Here is a 22,651-nt window from a genome sequence, read left to right as displayed (position 1 = left end):
TCAACAGCAGAGTTAAATAACATGTTCGTAGCCAACAAGATAGAAAATAAAGTCCTTTTTTCCATTCATAAAATATTTTTAAGCAGTTCATTTCATCATTTTGATTCACTTGTAAGAAATTCACTGTAACTGTTTGTTGACCTATATGCTTTTCATGTTATACCTAACTCACATGACATTATTTCTATCGCCAGATCAGCTCACTGGAAAATTTATCAGTAAGCACTGGAAATAAAACTGTCACTTTTAGTTGGATCTTTGAGCAAAGACAGACAGACTTACATATCCACAAAAAGGGATCCAATGTTTGCTTGTGTACATGGCTTGGGTCAGCAGTTTTTAGTATTGAAACCCAGTGGTACACAAGAGACAGGAAAGCAGATGTGCTGTGAAGTTCCCAGCACCAGTAGGGAATCCTCATCTACATGTTCCAGTGATCAGCCCACCCCAAGGGGGCTGACATCAAACTGATATATTTATTTCACATTCCAGAATAGCATCAATAATCCTAAATTATGAAGGTCTATGCTGGACTTTAGTGCCTGACAGTCATCTGTCATCCACAGTCTCTCTCGAAACATACTCAGTCCCTGCAATATTTTCGTATATTGCCTTTTGGCAGGATTAGTGTACTGGACATCCCCTGAGAAAGCCATAGGAAACACATACTGGTCTTGTGGTTAATTTAACAAAGCTCTTGATGTCATTATTATTTAGTGGAAATGCAGTCAAACACTTACTGGGCAGCCAAAATTTAAATAAAATCCCATGTTCTTAAGTGGTCATTTTGAATGTTTGACATAAAATGCACATCTCTGTTTAAGACACATGGCATACACAGATGAACTTACACACCACTGTGGGTTTTAACATGCTGAAACAATTTGCAACCCTTCTTTAAAGTTGCTGGCTTCCAAAACCAATGGTGATAAGTAAAGTGAGATCTGGAACAAATTAATATATTTCCCAATAACCTGCGGGTTTTTTCGGGACTGCTCATAGTACTTAAAGAGCTTCCCATAACAATAACAAAGCGTAAAAGAAGAAAAAACCCTATGAATATTGATACGGTGCAAAGTCAGGCACTTAAAATTTAGGAAGTGTAAAAATCAGGTTCCCCACATGACGTTAATTTGAGACCCTCGTATACATTTGTTACGGCACAAACCTGATATTCAACTTTTTTTCAGCAGGATTCTCCCGTGGCCGGGCAGACGGGGCAGCAGGAGGCAGAAGCGGAGAGCTGCTCTCCAAGTAGGGCACAGCTGGCTGCCAGCAAATGCCACGGCAATGCCAGCCTCTCCGCCTAGGCGCTAGAGAGGAGCTGGAGGAGTTACCAGGGGCGAGACTGACCGAGGTGTTTGTGCGCAGACTCTGGATGTGCCAAAAAAAAAAAAAAAAAAAAATTTAATTTTATGTTTCCCAGCTTTCCCAGGGTGCCCGTAAGAGCATCTGTAATCCAGCTGGGCAGCCCTGGAGGGGCAGCCTGACCTGCTGCAGGGAGACAGGGGGCACGCAGGAACAGGAGCCTGCAGTTGTCCAGGGAGGGCGCAGGTTTCCTTGGCTGGTATTCTTCAGACCTGGGGGTCTGCGGGACGCACTCAGCTGCACACCTGGGATAGAGGAGCTCTACTTCTCCAGGCATAAGGCCACCTTGCCATTCCTTTCCTCTTCTCTGTTATTCTCTACATGGCTGTTATGTACTGGCCCCTTTTATTACAGCAATTTAAAATGAAAAGACTTTACAATTTGCACCCATTTTATTCTTTTTTTTTTTTCTCCTCAAAAAAAAATAAATACAATGACCAGCTCTGCCATTCAGCTTGTCCATTTTTGTGCCCAGGCACTACAATGGTTCGCATTAACAGCTGTAATATTTTTTATAGGAGGTAACTGGAAGTTCAGAGACACTGAGTGACCTCTCCAGGCAGGAAGGAACAAAAGTCTTTATTTCCAGCTTCCTCTTCTAATGGCAAAGCTTCTCTCCCTCCCACAGTTTACTGAAAATTGTTCCTTCTGTGTAAAATGTTTATTCCAAAACACCACAACTGTGTCTCAGGTTCCCGCAAAGCTCAGTGAGTGCAGTAACTGCAGTTACCTGAGGTGAAGCTCCACAGACCCCAAATCTGCCATTTGTTTCACCTCGTGACTTGTTATGGGAAGGCTTCACAACAGGGTAACTCCTGGCAGTCTGTTGCAGAGGCGGAGAGACACAACAGCTAGTCTCCTTTACACAGCCCTTTACCAGTTACCACTTAAAGCAGTAATTTCAGTGATGGCCCCAGGCAAGCTCAGTGGCTTCAGTGGGGACTGGCAATGTCCATGACATCTGCTGAGCACCTACCTGGAGCCCAAGCCCAAATTTCTGAAAGCCCTTCATGTATAACTGTGAGCGCATGGCATTACAGCTAGGAGGGACTCTTAGTGTGGAGGTGTGTGTAACCCCAAACCCAGGAACAACAGCAATGGGAATGCTGCAACATGCATGGTCTGGATATGTTGCACTCTTTCCCTTCCCCCCCAAAAGGCCTCTTAATCTGCCTGTCTGTGGACAAGGTGGCCAAGAGGGTTGTGTTTATGTGTGTTTAGCAAGCCTGGGCAGGTGGAAAGGCATATCTACTTTCCCCCTCTGAGTGTTTATACACAGGGACTGCCTATTTCAAAGACCGTTGGTTACTGGTAAGCAAGCTGCCTGTTTCCTTCTTTCCTTTCTCCATTCTGTATAGTGTTCAGATTAAAAATGTGCTAAGAGCTCTGGGTTGGTTTAGCCACCTCTTTCAGTGAATCTGCAGACGGTATTGTTTCAGCATGTCTTAATTTTCCATAACAGTTTAGGATGAAATGAGGAAACACTTCATGAAAACTGCAAACTCAACCAACTTTTCCTTGTTGTGGATGTCACTTGGCTGTCCATCATCCCTCTACAACACACCATCATGTGGGAAAGCAGGAAGGAACGTACTTTCAGATGTTGACCGCTAGTCCCCTCCTTGACACTGGGAGGGAGAACCTGATTTTCCCCAGGGGAATAACAAGCAAAGTTAGTCCATTTCCTTTGTTAAATGTGTGAGTGCTCCTGCTGCTGCACCAGGAAACTCAGGTTTCCAGGATCACCAGAAATTATTCGATGAATCATCAGATATGTATGGATCCACAGCTGCTTCTGAACAATAGTGCCCTTCATGTACGGTGTACATGGGGAACTTCTCCTTGAGAGCCTTGTGCAAGACTCCCAGTCATAGACTCTTAGAATCACAGAACAGTTTGGGTTGGAAGGGACCTTAAAGCCCATCCAGTTCCAACCCCCTGCCATGGGCGGGGACACCTCCCACCAGACCGGGTTGCCCAAAGCCCCATCCAGCCTGGCCTTGAACACCTCCAGGGATGGGGCACCCACAGCTTCCCTGGGCAATCTGTGTCACTGTCTCACCCCTCTCTGAGTGAAGAATTTCCTCCTAACCTCTAATCTAAATCTCACTTCTTTTAGTTTAAAGCCATTCCCCCTTGTCCTGTCATTGTCTGCCTTAGCAAAAAAATTCTCTCCATCTTTTTTATAAGCATCCTTCGGGTACTGAAAAGCTTCAATAAGACCCCAGAGCCTTTTCTTCTTCAGGCTGAACATCCCCAGCTCTCTCAGCCTTTCTTCATAGGAGAAGTACTCCAGCGCCTTGATCATCTTTGTGGCCCTCCTCTGGACCTGCTCTAACAGCTCCACATCCTTTTTGTGCTGGGGGCCCCAGACCTGCATGCAGTACTCCAAGTGGGACCACACAATGGCAGAGCAGAGAGGCACAATCCCCTCCCTCGACCTGCTGGCCACCCCTCTGTTGATGCAGCCCAGGATGTAGTTGGCCTTCTGGGCTGCGAGCACACACTGCTGGCTCGTGTCTGGCTCATCCACCAGAACCCACAGGTCCTTCTCTGCAGGGCTGCTCTCAATGAGTTTGTCTCCCAGTCTTTACTCATGTCTGGGACTGCCCCAACCCAGGTGCAGCACCTTGCACTTGGACTTGTTGAACCTCATTCCAACCTCAGTCCTTTGCTCCTGTTACAGTTTTCATGAAGTTAAAGATTAAGTTTTGCATAGCACTAATACAAGAAAATATTTATTATTCTGAGCTGAACTAATGTGCAACTGTGCCTACCCCTGTTCAACAACAAATTCGATCTGCTGCCTGCTTAAAGCAAGTCATAGGCTGAAGTAGCTTGCTGAATACAAGCCAAAGGGAAGAGACAATGAGAAAAGGTTTGGCACTTGTAAATAGTTGCCTATAGTTTTCAAACAAACTTTAAAATTATTTTCCCTTTAATTCTGATGCCTTACTGTTCCGTAATTGGTATTGCTTTCCCAGTGCAGCTTATTTCCTATTTAAATAGGAAAGATAACTGAGTAGTGGTTTGCAAGGCAAAATCATAGTTCCTCATTTAAGCGAGAACCAGTTTTTAATGGTTGCAGTGAGGTCCAATGACAGAGTTTCTCAGACAGACAGTTCTTTATCTGCAACTTTAGAAAGCTTTGAGCTGCTCTGCAAACATTTCATCTTATATTAATTAAATGAGAATCAATCATTTCAATATAATTCCAAATGATACACAGAGCACACGGGGGTCTTGTAAACACAGCAAAACATTACAACATCTGTTATTATTAACGCTCTTTACTTTCTGCCAAGTTTATCCATGGTCCTGTCAAGAAAGGAAATCCCTCCTTGCTGGAGCTAGACTCAGATGCTCAGAGCCCAGCTCACCAGGAGACACAGCGATTCTGATGCATTTCGGGGCAGTGTAAAGTACTTGTTCATACTCTTCTCACAGAGGATTGAAGGAGCTTTTGCCTCCAAATATGACTTGAAGGACTGAGTGCCATAAGTATCTCCTTTTTACCAATGCGTTGTGATCTCCAGGGCAGCCTAAATTTTGGTGGAATTAACAAGGTGCAGTGAAGATTCATAATTCACTTCCAATGACTTGTAAAGGGCGACACTCCATTACCCATGTTCTGTGTGTCCAACATGCCATGATATTTAGACCGGAGACAGCAGTGTTCAAGCACCTCAGTAGGTATGTTTCAGGCAAGAAAAGTATTTCTTAATGCCAAAAATTAATAAAGACTGACTAATATTAATAGTGCAAAATAATGTGGATGAGATGCGTTCAGCATGTTATTTACATGTCAATATACAGAAAGCTGAGCCATAGCATGCCATGCTTAAATCTGGAGAAATGAACTGCAAAGTGTGAGCCGCTTGCTTCTGAAGACTCAAAAATGTTTTCTGTGACATTGATACAGATTAGGGAAAAAAAAAATCTCCTCAACTGAAATCTCCAGGAAAAAATACATTCAATATAAAAAATGATTTCCCGCAATCTGAATTAGTTGAGATTTATCCCAGAGGGAGCTGTTCATCCTTTCTGCTTATTTCCACCCCATTTCTTTTATGCCATCTCTTTCTAATACAACTGGGGAAATTGATCAAACACATTCTATACATACCACCCAGCCCACAGTCTCAGCATCCCAGCTGTATTCCTAACCTCACGAATTCACAGTGAAACCATCTCCAAGGTTTCAAAAGCATAACAGCTTTCATGAAGGGGGGCAGTGGGAGCTCTCTTAATTAACCCAGCTTCTTTGTGCATTTCTAGACATGTCTCCCGCTTTGTTCACCTTCAAGAGTTCACCAGGGTAGAAAAAGATTTCTCTTCCATGAAGTAACATCAGAGTATACATTCTCTTAGGTCTTCATTTTTTCCTAGTAAAGTTTTAACCAGTCTGCAGGTTTATTGAACACTAACAGAGGAAAATTTGGAAGCCCAGCCAGTTAGGTGAGCATTTCATCACCAGAAAGTCCTTCACGTGTTGCCCTTGCAACTCTGGCAGGGGAAATTCAGCCACAAAAACATCATTAAAGTAACTCAACCCTTTCTGGAAGTACAACAAAATGAAATTCAATCTTGATAGCTTCAGTCTTTTAATTTTTCCTCTTGAGACATAACTTACTGACCTGATATCATTTTCTGGGAGAGGATGGATGCATGGAAGGCTGTAGGACTGTGGATTTTTTCACCAGTTCTTTAAAGAGCAGGTCTATACGGAGAAGAGTGTTGTGAATAAAATCATGGTAGGGTAGATTCCAGCTGTATTGTGTTCCTGATTTCATTATCAAAAACATGCAGTTTGCAACAGGGAAATCACATGATCCCCCAGCACGTTCAACCTGGCCTCAGAGGTCCCGAGACAACAAACCACTCAAGGATTTGCCTAATCTACACACAGCAAATTTTTCTAAGGAGATCCCATGCGGATCAAGTTAGAGAATAATTGAAAATGTCATTACAATTTCTCTCTGGCTACTAATAATAAGGCTTGTAAACTGAGATTCAGCATTAAAATGTGCACAATTTCCAAAATTGAAGTAGTATGTGCCTGGATAAGAGGCAACAGTCAACTTAAGTTTGTAGCTTTTGAGAGTCAGATTATCTTATAGGCTGCAATATTTCTATTACTGGAGAACTAAAATAAAAAGTTTACATCCTGGGTTTTTGTTTATTTTTAATATTATGCATTTCCATGATGGCTTAAAAGAAAGATGAAAACATGCAAGAAACGGAGAATTTTAAAGACCCACAAAAGCGGACTTTTTCCTGAAGGTAAGGCAGCTACGCACATCAATATCCCTAGATGTTTCTTTATCTCTATGAAGAGGCTGTCTTCCTTATTAAGTAAGCTATATTTAAAGAATTTCTTGCTAAGACTCTGCAATATAAAGGAATGTAAACCCATTGTGTTCTCTACCTCAGCTCTACCTCCCTTTGAACACCCCCCTGGACAGGTACTGGCAGAGTATTCTGTTCTACCTCATCTATGTCCTCACTTCATCAGTTTTCTCTTCAAAACCCTTGCACAACTCTCTTGATGACACACCTCTCCTGCAAGAAGTAAGGTAATGATCTAATTAAAGGTTATTTGCTTTTAAGTACTTGTACATATGTCTTACTGCACTTGTATTCCTGTGTATCCTGTCTCCTTTCTCAGAAAAGGCAAAGTTTAAGGCAGTGGGTGTTACCTAGAAATATATCAGCATTGCTTTACAAACCTATAGTAATATTAGGTAAAATATTTATATATATTATATTTATATTTACTATATATATATATATATAATATATACTATACTATATATATATATATTTACTATATTTATATAGTAAAATATAATTTACAAACCTATAGTAATGAACTAAATCAATGCGTGAAACAATTGTACAACTCCCATTGTAAGACTTGTGTCTTTTACTTTTCCTGTGTAAAATCAGGTCTCATTTTTACATAAAGAGATTGAACAAGACTTATACATGTATTAAATCTGGCATATTGTATACAGTCCTACTGGCTTGTAATGCACTGTTCAAAAAGTGACATTTTGGTCATTTGGGGTTTTAACATCAGTGAACCAGTACAACTACAGATATATATAGCTAATGTACAAAGTGAAACAGATATAGTATAGTCACATTCATGGAGCCCAAGGGGTGCAAATCAGCATCTTTACCCACATTTTAAGTTAACTGTAATTAATATATAGCCATTATGCTGTGTGCTTCAGGGAAGGGGATGAGAAAAAGTCCAAAGGAATATCTGAAGTCAAGATCTGACAACAAATCTTTTCTGTTTCTTCTGGACTCTGCTGTTCATGCTAAGTTAACATAGTCCCAAGCCTCATCTCTCAACCATTTTGTTGAGCTAATGTCATAGATTTTATGTTCACCATGGAAAGAAGAGGCTCAATTGACTATTTTGGCCAGCTATTCATACTCATTTCTTTTCAATGTAAAATCTAACATGTTGATGCTATTAATGAAAATTGAATTCATTAACACATTAGTCAATGTGATACAAATATTGTTCAATGATTAACTCCTCATTCTGTTTCCCAGGCATGAAGTGATCAAACTAAATCTCAGATGTATTTCTTCTTGTCACTTTACTGTCTCAGCTGTGGGATTTGTTGTTCTTGTTTTTAACTATTTTCTGTAGATCATTGTGCAAAAGGAGATATTTCTGCAATTATTGTGTTTTTGGAAGGTCTCTTTTACACATTCTTATAAGAGTGTTTTGTTTCTTTGAAGGGACCACGTCAGTCCCTTCTATTGAAGGGTAATGCTCTAAGAAAACAATGGAAAACATAATTCTACAAACATCATACACAGACTTCTCTTTATTTGTCTGAATAGGGTTTGGGCTGCAGGATCTTGGAGGATAACTTTTTGGCTTTTTGACATAGCCTCAGTGTCCTGCCTAAGCACAGAAGACTGTGCTTAACAGCTCAGTTACATCTGTGCGGACAAAGGCTTTACTCCTGCTTCTGATGTAGTCACTGAGAATTTTACCATGAACTCATATTACTGTAATTCAGATGTGCTACTGAAATAAATGTGATGTATATTTTCCATGATATGATTACTGGATTCAGTTCTGGTCAATTAGAGCAGCCTGCCCAGGGCTATCAACAGGGTAGTGATTAATGTCAATAAGCAACCCTTCCTGGCATCTGCTGGCTGCCTGTAAAAATAAAAATAAAAATGTAGCAGTCTCATCAGTTTGCTGTCTGCGGCCACATGTGGACTAAGAATGCACAACTGCATGGAGCTAAAGCTGTGTATTATGCCCAACAAGAAACTGAAAGAGTGAGCATGTGTTACTAGGAGCATGTGAGACCAGCCTTGAATGTGTTCAAGCTGGAGTTTGGCCGTAGCATTGTGCACATCACCTGTGGAAAACCATCCAGCAGCACTCTGCAAGTGCCTTACAAGACAACTGAATGAGACCCAAGCCCCACAGCACAGCTGGAAAAGGCACAAAACACAAGAGTGTTTGTATGTGTGAACATTTGAACTGTTATAACAAAAGCAGCCCATGTGCCAGGGCTTTGGTGTGCGATGGGCAGCCCATGTGCAAGCCCTGATGAAGGAAGCATGAGAGCAGCCTCCAAGCAGCCACCTGGGCCAGGGTCCTGCCATGGAGCAAGAACTTCAGAAGAGTAAAATTCCTCCTGACTAGTTTCTAGTGCACCCACAATGACCCTCAATGTTTCAGCAAGTGAGACATCTGGTTTTTCCCTCTAGCTGGACCTTCCAAGTCAAGCAAAGGGTTGCATCTTCCAAGCAAAGACACTTCCTTGCACTCCAGTGACCCTATTCTAGCTCATTCTCCCCAGGTTTTGATGCCACCCTAGAGAGACTGTGCTAAACTCATCTCTGCACCGTGGGGAGCAAAGATGGGCATCTCTCATTCTTCATTGTTTTGAAGCAGGAAATGGCTGCAGAAAAGAGTCTTCTCAAAGTGCCCAGGCTGATGACATGGGACTGGTGGGATCCCTTCTGGTCAGAACATAACCCTCACTGGAACAATCAGCAATTTGGACATCCGAAAATTATTTTATTAAACAGCAGTTGTTAATCAGTAGGAGGTCTTTTTCCACAGCCATTCTTTAAAGCCCAAACATTTCCATGTTTCCTGTAATACTTGTGCTTAGTCACACATTGACAAATACAAGGAAAAAAACTCAGATCTGTATGACAGATTTTTGGAACTACCAAAATAATTGCTTTGAATTTTGCAGTCACTCAACAGCAGGAGACCAGGAGGAGAGTGTTGAAAACAACAACATGTAGTTTTTCACTGGAGTTTTTACTCTATCTTTCTCCCAGAAAAGGATACCTATATTATTCTGCTACAAATACTTTATCAAGTAAGACCCCATTACAGTTTAAAAGTAGCCCAGCCCACTTTTGCTACCCAGCCTATAAGTCTGTCAAAGAGAAAGGATGATCCTTTGCAATTCAGCCAAAATTTAACATGCTTCAGGTATGGAGACCAAAGGCTTTGTCAGAGGACGTTGTGTGAAGAGCATCCTGCCATCTCGCAACCCACACACCTGTATGAGCAAAAAGTCTGCAGCTGTCTGGCCTCCCCTGCTGTAATACTTCACAGGAAAAGACATCCCTAGCTCAGAATACCCACATATTTAACTACTTGAGAAGTATTAAATATTGTAAATAAAAACTATTAGTGCCATTCTCTAAATACTTGGAGAAGGCTAGTTGTGCTGGTTAGGTACAAGGCTGTATGTCATTAATCCACAAACCTTTCCTCCTCTATGCCAGGCTGTCAGGAGGCTGGCAGCAGGTCTTGTTCAGGGTACTGTCCATGCAAAAAGCATAATGTTGAGAAACAGCAGGTCCACGCATTTGTTTCTTATGGCCATCCCAAAATGCCATGACTTCAACAGAAGCAGTCCATATCCATCACATCTTTGAGGTACAGAAGAAACAAGCACTGTATCTCTAGGTAGGTTTTGAGAGAAAGAGGTAAGTCTGACTGTTTTTCAAAGGTCTGGCTTAACACAGGGCTGGGACTGGGAACAGGCAGCCAAGGGGGCCACAGCCTGCTGAGGACTGCAGCCCTCTGGTCTATTCCGATGATGGCACAAGCCTGAGAAGCTGGGTTCGCTGCTTGGCCTTGCTTGACCATCTCCTCCTGGTGGGATCTTCCCTCCTTTCACCAGGCATGCACCCTCTAGCATGAGCAGCAGGCAGGGCTCTCCTCCAGCTCTCTGCCACAGATTTACCCTTTCCTTCTCCCCCTTCTCTTTTCAGTGCAACTCCAGTCTCTCCACCCTTCACCTCTGACCGGGCTTAGCCCATCCCATGCCCATCTGAATCATACAAATAATGTTCTTCATCAGATAAAATGTTTCCGCAGCTCAAATGAGTACAGTGAATATAAAACACATTTGAGTCCACAAAGTGCTTAAGGAATTAATTCTTTGTTTCTTTGGGGTCATTTCACTGTGATGGAGCTGTACATGCTGTAAGGAAACGAGTACTCCTGCTCACCCCCTTCACAGCATACTCTGATGTGGCCTTTGTGAATGAAATGAAAAATAAGACTCTCCAACAAATATGGATTGAGGATTGAGACTCTATAACATCACAAATATTCTCTCACAATAAAGACAGCAGTTATACTAGAAACTGTTTCTTAAATTCACTTAACCATATGAATACAGCAATGACCATTATGGGGTAAAGCCAGAGGGAGAAGTCTCCCAGAGAAGCAAACTTGGGCAGCTGGGTGTGCGTGATGGGGGTACCACCAAGCCTTCATAGACCTCAGCTGAAGAAGTAAGTAGACCCAGCATTTCCATGTAGCAGAGAACATTTTTTTTCACTTTGCAGCTTTCTTCTGAGGCTCCCAACAGAGCAATGCTTCTTTTTTCCAGACTCTTTCCAACTGCTGTAGAGCTTCCCCCTGTAACTCCTGCCTTATCAATACAAGAAAGGAAGAAAACATAAAGTATTCAGAGTGACTGGCTCAACTGTTTTTCTTCTTGACTAAAAACATGGGAAACCTGTGGTGGTAGGAGAGAGAGAGTTGAAAACACACCAGCACAGAGACGGGCCATGTCTTTGCAAGCCTTCTGCCTCTCTCTCCCCTTCTACAGACACAACCAGCCATGAACAAGGGTGCAACAGGAGCTGCTGTGGCAGACCCCCGGCTTGCTCCATTATGTCTTCTAGGTTTTAATCAGTGATACAGAGCAGATAACATGTGAGCTGATATGATAGCTCGTTGGGGGATGAGGCCTGTTTGGCTCCTGCCTGCCAGTGCCACATGCCATGTCTGTGGGGCTACTGAAGCTGCATAAGAGCAGCCATGCTGAGCTCTCATGATGCACAACACCCATGTACTGAATTTTCCCTCTTTGCCTCTAGCCATCCCTGTTCTGCTCTTTGCTAAGTCAATTAATATCTACCATACTAGCAGTAAAGGGCCCTTGGGAAAAAGGAAACCAGGGAGTAGGCTGGTTGTTCCCGATCTAGGCTCGTCCTGTGCCAATACAGCATATTTTCTAGAGTGTTTTTTACAATTCAGTTTAAATGACTCAACTGAGGGGTTTTGTATAACTTCTGACCACAGCCTAACAGTTCTCACAGGAGGTAATATTTCCTAGTGTTTGGCATGAGCTTTCCTCCTTTTCATCTTAGCACTTGTGCTCCTTCAGCAATCCTTACCCACTTTTTTCCTTTCTTCATGCTTGCAGCCTACAACTTTGTAAGTGGTTACTGGATCCCCTCAGCTTCCACTGAGTCTTTCACCACGCAGCACAATATATCACATTCATTACTGTTATGCAAGCACCTAGACAGACAGGCTTTATCTAGCTGTTTTAATCTTTCCCATAAACCAGTCCTTAAAGTCCAGCAGCGGTCTGAATTATTTTATGTGAATTGCCTCCAGTTTGTCAACATCAATCTGCTATACTCTGATCTTTGAATAACTGGATCATCACTGTACTGACAAGGTACAACTATTTTCTTTTCAGTAAGTAACCAACTCCTTATTTGTTGCATTTTACTAATTACACTTAATTCTACCTCTGTTTTTTTGCAGTTCTATTATACTCCCCGTGTTATACTTTGTGGTAAGCAGCACCAGACACAACTGGATTCCTTAGTCTATGAGCAACAAAGGTAATCACCATAAATATTTAAAACACAGCAAACTCTGATATATGAAATAACTAAAACCCTTTCAAAAGCATCCTTTCTCTACACCCTCTTCCTGGCAAACTGAATGCAAATGGCAGCAAAGCAATCAAATCAAAACATTGTCTTTCATTTCTACTGATATGAAATATTCCCCCCTCTCTGCTCTACGCTCTCGTTCCTCACAGAGTGAGTAGATGTTTGATTAGGTACAGGTTTAAACACAAAAAGATTTTCCAAGCCTCGGTTCCAAGTTCCAAGCAATTACCCATTTGCTGGGTGTAACTCACTGCAGGGTCACCCAACTGGAGAGCAGAACAGAGGAGGCCCTTTACAAAGGAAAAAATATTCCAAGTGTTTCACCTCACAAGGAATTCTTGAAAAATGTTCTTCCCCCCAGGAGACCTGGGGTTGTTTGTCTCGTTCAAGGGCTGTTTTCCTCTCGCTGGCAGACTGGCAAAGAAGTCGCAAGCTCATGCTGCTGGGTGAGTGAAGAGCTGCCCCGAGCTGACGCTGGATTTGCACAGGAACTCCTGAGGGCTCCTCTTGTGCCACCTATCAGTTCTATCTACCACCTACTGGGCCCTTGCATTTGACCTCAGATAGAGCAGGATATAGACATCCTTTCTGCCCTCCAGCAGTGCTGGCAGCAAAATAACTTTACAATCAGGGCAAAAAGTCTCAAGACTCATGCTTAGGTCTGCCCCAAAGCAGCCATTCTAAGAGAGATTACAGTTGTTAAGCTTGGTGGTCTTCCAATGTCTCTCCAGTGCTGCCTCCGAGGAGCTCACATCGAGAGAACAAGAGCTAATGGTCTCCAAGGTCTCAGTTAATCAAGATTAAATTTGATTTTCCTAGCACTAAAACCAAGTCTAGAACAAGAAGCTAGCTAACTAGCTCTGACTAGATGACACCAAGTGGTCATTGCAAAATTTACATTTATTATTACTGGATCAGTTTGCAAAAGTTTCACCCTTTGAACTGCAGTTTTGCAGCTCTGCCATTTGAACAAATTTATACTTTTTTATGTGGGAGCCACTAAGTCTGAGTATTTGAAGCCTAGGAAGTGTGCTCAAACTGTTAAAAAAAAATACAAGCAAAATATTTCAACATAAATTGCTGCCATACTCAAAAACTGACCTACTGTATATTAAAAAGATGCAGATTTTAAACACTAGATATTAATTTAATTAATTAATGGTTGATGAAGAGATTAATAACTAGGCTATGCAGGTGTACTTATATAGAAGTCAATGAAAAGAATCCTGTTACTAAAACACGGATAAGGCATTGCAGGGACTAATCCGACTTCCTGAAGTATAAAGTAGCATCAGAACAGTTATACCATTTTTTGAGAACAAATGTTTATCACTCCTTGTGCTCTTAGGGTTATAATGTCTCTCACAAGAGATATTTGAACATGTCTTTACTGGACAATATATTTAATGATTTAGGAGAAGAGATGTCAGTGGTGTGTTTTCCGTTATGATTTTGTGTACAATGTAAAGCAATATCCAGAAATATCAAAATGTATTTTTAAAAGTTAGTCATCTGCTGGAATGTGTTCTGTTAGGATGTTTTCTTTTCTCCCTTAGATGACTCTGTGAAATACTTCCCTGGTCATTTTGCCAGTAACCATGAAACCCCAGCAAAACAGAAGTTCAGCCAACCCAAAACTGCAAAACTGACTACACTAACAATTAACTCAACAGGTCCTTCCATTGGTTTTGAAGGGCTTAAATTCTCCACCCAAGAGTTTAAATTCTCCACCCACCAAACAGCCTGAATCTACATGAACACATGTGAAAGCAAATGCTCTCTATGCCCACAGGGAAGCGGAAGCCAAGAAGCAGTTAACAAAACTGTGTGTGGACATGTCCTTTTTGCACTGCCACTGCTCACAACAGTGAAACTCCACTCTCCACACAGAGTTACCCTCTCAAAGTGCTTCCCGTTTTGAATCTGATCCCTGAAACAAGGAATGTTTTGAATCAAAAAACTGTGACTTGAAGGAGGAGAGAACAACATGAAACACACAATAGAAGGCAATCTGCACTGTCCTCTTTCTTTTTGATGTGACAGTGAGTGGATGCACCACGAGGATTTATTCCTCTGGTATCTGCACAGGCCTGCCCCAAGGTGCACAGCCACTTGACCAACTGAGCTGCCTCAGCCACTTTATGTGTTTGCCACGTGAAAAATACTCCTTGGCCCTCTGATTGCCAGAATGTGCCTCCCACTTCTCATGTCTCACCTTTTACTCCGTCTGTTTCACCAAATACTGTTCTGTATTGTCTCACAGTTTAACCTGAGCTTTCCAGGTTCCTTTCTGTCATGTCCATGTCTTCACTGCTACTGCAAGGTCTTATAAATTATAAATAATCTTATATGCTCTCTTTAGCATCTCTACAGTAGTCTGCTTACTTGCCATTTAAGATCAATACAGGAGAAATCAATGGCCCAAACCCCAGTTCAGTCAGGCACTTCTCTTTAGACTGTAACACATTGCTAGCATTTCCTCTTTGCATCCACTCTGTTAGCTGTTTTTCTCTTTATAGCTGTGATTTTATCTGAGATCATTTAAACTAGCAGAAAGTGAAGATTCCTGGAGAGCCCTCATTTGGAAGAGTGGTGCTGAAAATCTAAACACACATTATTTTATGTTATTTTACGTTCTGCTGTATGGAACAATTGAAGTACTGGTCTGGTGATAACAAAAGGGCTTCAGGTGGGCTACTCTAGGTGAGCCCGCGGAGTCACAGAGCATGAGAGCTCTGGCATTTTTGAAACCACAGCAAAAGCAGCACAGTAGATGGACCTGAGTGCTGCTGGGGACCTGGCTTCGGAAGTGTGGCATCCAAGTGGTTTTGTGCCCATTGCATGGGTAATAATTAACTTCAGGTAGGCATGACACAGGCTGCAAGTGACAATCCCAACTCCATAATCTATACCAGCAAGATCTTCCTTTGTCCTCACTGCTGCCGGGCTGCCTCAGAGCAGGAAGGTCGCAGCCCAGTTCCTCAGCACAGAGTCTGTGTAGGAAACATCTTACCTCTGCTTGCCCTCCCCGTCCCCACCAGCGGCAGGGAAGTCTCTGGAGCTCATCCTTCTCACCTCTCTCCTCCCTGACAGATAGGGGGCTGCAGCTGGTTGTTGTAAGCCCCCGATCAGGAGAGAAGTCCCCAGTGATTGTGTCAACCCAAGTCACCCGCAGAGGTGGACGACTGATCGAGTCCAAGCGCTGCTGCTCTGAGGGGTCACCTCACAGGAAAACCACGTGTGATGAAGTATCTCGGTGTGGGGGTCCTGGCCACCAGGATCTCCAAGGCTGAGGGAAAATTTTGGCATCTTATGGACACAGACACCCTATTAGTCATGGGAGCACCCAGGTTTTGCAGCGGCTATGGCTAGGCCTGGAAACAATATGAAGGTAATACAGGAGATAAACTAATGGAGAGGTGGGGAGGGCAGATAGGTCTGGCTTCTGCTGACCAGAGGACTAAGCGAGGCCAGAGTGTGGTAAGGGAAAAGGCAGGGGTGAGGGAGGGCTGGGAAGGGCCGAGGTGGGGAAGGCAGGGTGTTTGGGGGGAGCGGCAGGAGTGATGTGGCTAGAGCTATTAACCAGAAGGGTGGAACTTCAGCTCTCTGACTGTCCAGAGGCAGATATGGGAGACGTGTTTTGGGAGCCAGGCAGAAGCCTCAACATAGTTTTGTCTATTTAGCAGAAAAGCCAGATTATTCTCTGCTCTCAAAGGAAGACCTGATAGCTGTATTTGGACACAGCCTTCCTGTCCAACCAAACACAAGGACAGAGAGGGCACCTGCATTATAAACCATTCTCACCAAGACTGGAAGAACTGATGCTGTCAGCCACGTCTGAGGAAGCTGAGGAGAAAAGAGCTTTAAGGAGGAAGAAAAACTCAACACTGTGTAAAGGCCAAAGATAGGAGAAGGAAAGGGAGAGAGAGGTAGAGAGTGGGAGGGAGAGGGAGAGGCTACCACGTAAAGATGCAATGCAGCATGGCTGGTGAGAAGTTATTACTAGAAAGCAATTTCTCAGGTGCTGTCCCCAGGATATCCTCAGGCCTGACCCAGAGATGGATGTGGGGAGAAGGAAGGGACCAAAGCTGCACGTAGGAGCATGCCCCATGAAGAGCGGTGGAATATTAAGGGACAATCAAAAGCAGAAAAACAAGCTAAGTAGCACGTCCTACAGACACTCAGCTTTCCACATCGGAGTGATGGCCTGAAAGAAGCAGACAGAAGAGAAAATTTCAGAGACCTGACATGTGTTTCAGAGAAGGCAGCTAAAATCTTCAGTAAAAATACATTCCATGGTGAAAAACAAAGCAACAGCAACTAAAGTGGGTGCTGAGTGGAAGAAACATGGAATATGAGCTTCTATTATACCCCCAACACCAGGAGAAAACCAGCTGTGGGCCTCATGGTGTGGTGGAAGTGCTTGTCTGCAGCAATTCCAGCACAGCCATGGGGCTGGGGAGGAGATGTGTCCTGCCACTGAGCCCCAAAACAGGACCAGTCTGGGTCCCAGCACGGAGCCTTGACACTTTTTGAAGGCAGCACCAGCACCCAGGTGAGCACCAAAACCAGCATGTTCTCTCACAGGAATTTTACATGTCCCTCAGTTAACATCTGCCACAAAAATAAAACACATGAGGAAATAACTTGCCAAGCAAAAGAAAGCATTTAGCATTTTGGAAAGCCTTCAGTCTGCACAGATTTTTTCATCTCTTGCACCACAAAGAACAGTGAACAGTTTTAAAGTCACCAACAATTAGTCTGATGTGTCCTCAGAGCTTCAGTGAGAGAGAGAGAGCTTTCCTCTCAGAGAGAAAGTTTTATCTCTTTTCCTTTAATATAAATGACATGTTTATTTTCAACCCTGAATATACAACAGTGGTACACGGAATAAAATTAATCAGAAAGATGTTAAACTAAAATACTACCAAAGCAACATAAGATTTTGAAGGAGACAAAAATGCTTGTCCCCATAAATCAAACATACCTTGACAGTATCCTTTTATTTTAGAAGTGAGAAGAAAATTGGAATTAGGCCCAGCACTTACAGAGGGCTCTTCAATTTCTTTATTCAAGCAAAAGACATATTCGGTCAACACAGGTTTTCCTGATTAAGCTCAGCAGGATCAAACGCAATATTAACTTCAGAATCACAGAAATTCTTGTTTCGGTGCAGGCAGTTGTAAGACACAAGGCTGAGCACAACCGAGGCAGCGGCAATTTCTCTCCCTTGGACAACGTGAGTGATTGACAAGAGGGAACTATCTGCAGCTTAAGATAGCTGTTCTCTTCACAGACACACATTCGTGCCAGCATTTAAAACTTTCAGTTTGTGGAAAAACGGGTTACCTTTTTGGCCTAAGATCCTGATCCAAATTCTTTGGTGGTAGAAGAGTCTGGTTCTTTAAAGGATTTATGCCTGCTTATTTGGGGGACAAATCTGACCAGCTGAGGATTTCTTTTGTCCCTCCACATTTTAGAGCAGAGATTTAGAAAATGTTTTCATTAATAATTTTGTTTTCTCAGACATCATAGCTTCTTCCACTGACAAGCAGAAGTTTAGTGTGTCCTTTTATTTGCCTAGCTTTACAGGGATCTGTATTTTCACAGTCACTTCCAGGTGCCAACAATGACTACTGTTACTGAGGAAGTGAAATAAAATACCGCAGATCTTGCCAGAATATCTAGGGTTGCTTATTTTTATTATATGCATAGTCTATATAAAGGAGTATTTTTAGGACATTAGGTGATGTGCTTTATTATTAACAGCTAGATTTAAAGCCTGAAAATGATATACAATTTTCTCTCCTGAAGAAAAGCTCAGCTAAAGCCACTGTTGTTTCCTTAGCACTTTCTGACAATTGGTTCCTTCCTAACTCTCTGGAAAACATCTTGGTTTTTATTTTAAAAGAACAACCAACAACGAAACTCAAGTAATGACAATTCTTCAGTTTCTGGCAACTGAAGAGCACAAAAGAAGTCCCTTTTGGAGTGAAAACATTCAAGAAAGAAAAGAAAATGGTGAAGAAAGCGGGGGGGGTGGCGGGGTGGAGAGGGGGGGGCGGGTGTTGAATTAAAGAATTTCTGTAGTCCAAAAGCCAACAAGCTTTGATTTAAAAAAATCTAGAAGTTCCCCATTTTTGCGCAGGATGTGTTCTTCTAGTCTTTCCATAGTTGCGTGTCATGGGCTAGTCAAACTATGCCACACCACTGTGAAAATGTATTTAGAGATGAGTTTCAGTAAGAATGCTATGCTTATGTGCTTGTGTTAACAATAAGTATTTTATGTCCATTATGAATATATAATCTTATCCTCGCTACAGCTGTATCAATTTTAGTAGAACGATCTCTAAAATAGAGTAAAGTTCATAATTCAGGTTGTGCAGAAAATAGTGAGACTAGGCTCTGTATATTTTTGTTAGGTAATTAAGTGACCTGATTTCCACTAATAAAGTGCCCCAGTTCCGATTTACACCACTAAGGCCGTTCATTAAGACGACAAAAGTTAGAGAGCTCTCAAATCTTGGCCCATAGTCTCTGAAGAAAACACAGAGCCGAAGCCAAGGAGATGTTCGGTGAGAGTTTAAAACGCACAGAAAGCCCTCACTCCGCACTGCTCTATGTCTTGTGTGGCCATGCACAGCTGTGTACAGAGCCCGTGATACACTGCCAGGCAAGAATTTTGCACATGTGTAGAAAATCAAGACCTGGCTTTTGAGGAACGTATACCCTGAGTATAAGTCAAAATGCAGCAGTTACCCAGAGTTTTTGACACAGCGAGTTTAAAAAGTTAGTACGCGATTACTATTTGCATTTACTGATAGGGGACTAAAATAGAAAGACAAAGCAAGCTAAACAAGATGGAAATGCCCAGGAAAATTAATAGAGTTAATTTTTAAAGTGGATTAGTTAAACCACAAACTATTCTATGTAGACATCCATTCAAAATTAAAACTGCTTTTATTCTATTCAATGTTATTTTATTCCGAAAGTGAATTAATTTAAATCAAATTGCAGCCACTTTTGTTGTGAATAAGACCATGCAAATTGAGGTTCAATGCAGTTCACAGACACTTTTAATTTACATCCTTCGCTAATGGAATTAATTGTTGTGAGTGCCTGAGCTCACATAGGAAGCGTGCAAAGGTGTGAGGAGTAAAGGGTGATGCTCTCATCTGCAGGCTTTGTCCCCGCGAGCAGCCCAGCTTCCTTGGGGTGCTGCTCCACCATCCTCATTACCACCAGATGGCACAGCCCTGGGTGCTCGGTTCTGCCTGAGCTGGAGGAGGTGTTCCTGTCTTTCCCTGTCACCTACGAAGTAGTGACAGCTCAAGCATTTCATGCATTTAACGGGAGGACCGCACAGACATGCAGCACATATCGACGAGGGGCCAGGAGGAAGCACTCGACCCAGGAGAGTGCATTCATTGACCTCTGTAGGCACCGACAGCAGGGAAGTGCACATCACGGGGCACACGGAGCTGTGTTTTCAGTGGACAGCGTAAAACCTGATAGTCTGCTTCACTGCTTCACCAAGATCAGATTGGTGGAGGTGTAACTGAATAATAACCATTGAAAGATGTCACTGCGAAGGAGCTATAAATAACGGCTGTATTTCCCTTCCTTGCTACTTCTTTTTTTTTTTTTTAATGCATAACCTGCTCAAAATCGTAGTTTCTTGTAGCAAATCTCCATGCAATTTTTATACCTCCCAGCACTGAAGTGAAATGAAGGGAAGTATGCGGGGTGGTGCAACAGTACCTGCAGCACCTCCCTAGTGCTCAGTCCCTTCCCTGACCCATCAGCTGGAGGCCTACAGCCTCCAAACACAACATCAAACCCCCTTCCCTGATGCCAAAACACCTGGAATGCTGCCTGTCAGGCACAGACACGTGCCTGATGGTCTCTTCGCCTTTTTTGAGCGTTATTTCCTTTGGATTTATAGCACAGGGTTTCTGCAGTTCTTTGCTCCTTCTTCTGTCGATACTGCCTTGGTATGAATTTGGCTAGAAATCATTTCAAGCTTTTAGTTACATTCAAACTGGGGAGGGGAGAGAAGAGAGCGAGAAATCTTTTTCTCGTTTTTCAGCTTTCCCTGGAAGTCAATGACGAGTCCGTCAAGAAGAAAATACGGCTTTGCTGTCGATAGCAATGCTGTTTGTCTTTCTTTACTACTCTTAAAGCTTCCTAATAAGAGAAAGCAAATTAAAAGCAGCATAGCAGTTACCCGTAAGGGGCTGCTTACTGGGGGAAGGAAATGGGGTGTAAGTCTTTGTTTAAAAGTGAGATGGTGAAGTATAAAAACAGCTCTAGGGCTAAGAGTTTATGTGCCGTCTGTGTCCAGAAAAGCAGCTGAGGAGAGCCTTGGGGCCCCTGGAAGAGAGCAGTCGGGTGAAAGCAGCCGCTCAGTCAGGAGCCCACGCTCATTTTTTGGATGTCCCTTAGAGCTGTTTGTCCTGGTTTCAGTGTCCTGAAACCAGGACACTGCTGCCTACGGCACCTCCAGCGCCCCGCTGCTTCCTGCAAGGGGCATCCCCGACACCTCGGGCGGATCCGACTGCGGGGCTCCGGGGGCCAGAAGAGCGGTCCCCGACGGGGGGGCGGCTCGGGGGAGGCAGGGCGAGGTGCCCCGATTTCCTCCTTTCCCAAACCCCCTCCAGCAGCGCCGCAGCGGCTCCCGGCGGGCAGGATGCGGCCCCGGCTCACCCGCGGCGGTGAGCCCGCAGCCGCCGCAGCACCGCGGTTCTCAAGAGGAAAAACAACATAAAATGGGGAGGGAAAAAAAAAAAAAAAAAGGCAAAGCAAAAACCGGCCGGTCGCAGGGCACCTTCCCCCCGGCGGCGGCGGGGCCGGGGGCCGCTGTCGGTCCTGTGGTCCTGTAGGGCTGCCTGGCCCGCCGGGGGAGATGCCCGGGGCTGGGGGCTGGGGCAGCCCGGCTGTCACCGTCGGGGGAAGAGCGCCGGGGAAGGCCGGGGGATGCTCTCCCCCGGATCTCAGAGCCGCGAGCTGCGGGCGCTGCGTGCTGCTGGCGGGGCGGGCGGCTGCCGGGCAGCAAGCTGCCCCAGGGCCCCGCTGCGGGGGAACCGCGCCGGGAAGGGCAGCGCGGCTCTCAGCCCGCACGGCAGCAGTCCCAGAGCCCCGCCACGGCGGCTCCCTGCGCGCCGAGATCCCGCAGCTCCCGCCCGGCACCGCCGCTGCTGCTGCTGCTGCTGGCCCCGGGGGGAGAGCGGAGCCCCCTTGGGTGCCACGCACCTGCCGCAGGGAGAGCCCCGGGCCGGGCAGGGGGCTGGCAGGGAGCCCGAGGGCCTGCCTTCCCCGCTGCCTCCCGGAAAAGCCCGGGAGTCCTCCCCCGGGGAGAGGGTAGGGAGAAAAAGCAAGAGAGGAAGAAGAAAAAAAGAGAGAGGGAGAAAAAGAAAGAGAAAGAAAAAGGAGAAAGAAAGAGAAGGAGAAAAAGAAATAAGGAGAAAGAGAGGGAAGAAGGGGAAAAGAAAAAAAAAAGAAAAAGAAGAAAAAGAAACAAAAAGAAAAAGAAAAGAAAAAGAAAAAGAAAAAGAAAAAGAAAAAGAAAAAGAAAAAGAAAAAAAGAGAAAAAAGGAGAAAAGGAGAAAAGGAGAAAATAAAAAGAAAGTTAATCTGGCTAAAATGGAAATAGTAGTTGCCTGTGAACATTAGGAGTTTCCCGGAGGAGGGATTTCAGCAAGGTTGTCGGGAGGATTTAGCGGCCGGATCCACGACAACCACCGCTGACATAAGCCCTGCCTGGGGTAGTAAACACAGGAGAGCTCAGGTTTCTGTAAGACACAGGCACGGGAGACTTGTGCCCCGGGGGGAAAGAAAAAAAATAAAAAATCCTTAGGCAGCAGGGAACTACTTCCAGAGTGAGCAGAAATTACAGATCTAGCGGCACGTTCAAGATTTCCGTGCAAAACCCCGGGAGCTCGGGGTGGCCGCACTATTTTGGGGGGATTCAAGATTGTCCCGTCCCCCCCGGCCGCAGCCCCTTTCCCCGGCCGCCGTCCCGGCCCTCGCAGGGCCCCCGAGCCGCTAGGAGCAGAGAGCG

The 22,651-nt window shown here is 44.1% G+C and overlaps 1 protein-coding gene across 4 annotated transcripts in view; it reads right to left on the bottom strand.

Annotated features, from left to right (window-relative positions):
• The window catches only part of LOC308193621 (uncharacterized protein), a 50,433-nt gene extending 27,912 nt beyond the window's left edge, over nucleotides 1-22,521 (bottom strand). For 3 of the 4 annotated variants that reach the window (XM_080588507.1, XM_080588508.1, XM_080588509.1), the window contains exons 1-2: nucleotides 7,229-22,521; nucleotides 1,169-7,097 (exon numbers count right to left, since the gene is read on the bottom strand). In XM_080588507.1, coding sequence (XP_080444633.1) covers nucleotides 21,001-22,260 — 1,260 coding nt within the window. In that variant the 5' untranslated portion in view covers nucleotides 22,261-22,521 and the 3' untranslated portion in view covers nucleotides 1,169-7,097; nucleotides 7,229-21,000. The remainder of the gene's footprint in view (nucleotides 1-1,168; nucleotides 7,098-7,228) is intronic. The other variant, XM_080588510.1, reaches the window with a different exon arrangement.
• Nucleotides 22,522-22,651: the final 130 nt, after the last annotated feature.

The sequence above is a fragment of the Anser brachyrhynchus genome (genome assembly GCF_964034855.1).
Source record: "Anser brachyrhynchus genome assembly, chromosome: 3".
Lineage (NCBI taxonomy): Eukaryota > Metazoa > Chordata > Aves > Anseriformes > Anatidae > Anser > Anser brachyrhynchus.
Note: the sequence above shows the minus strand (reverse complement) of the source record. Positions and strands in the feature narration are given on the sequence as shown.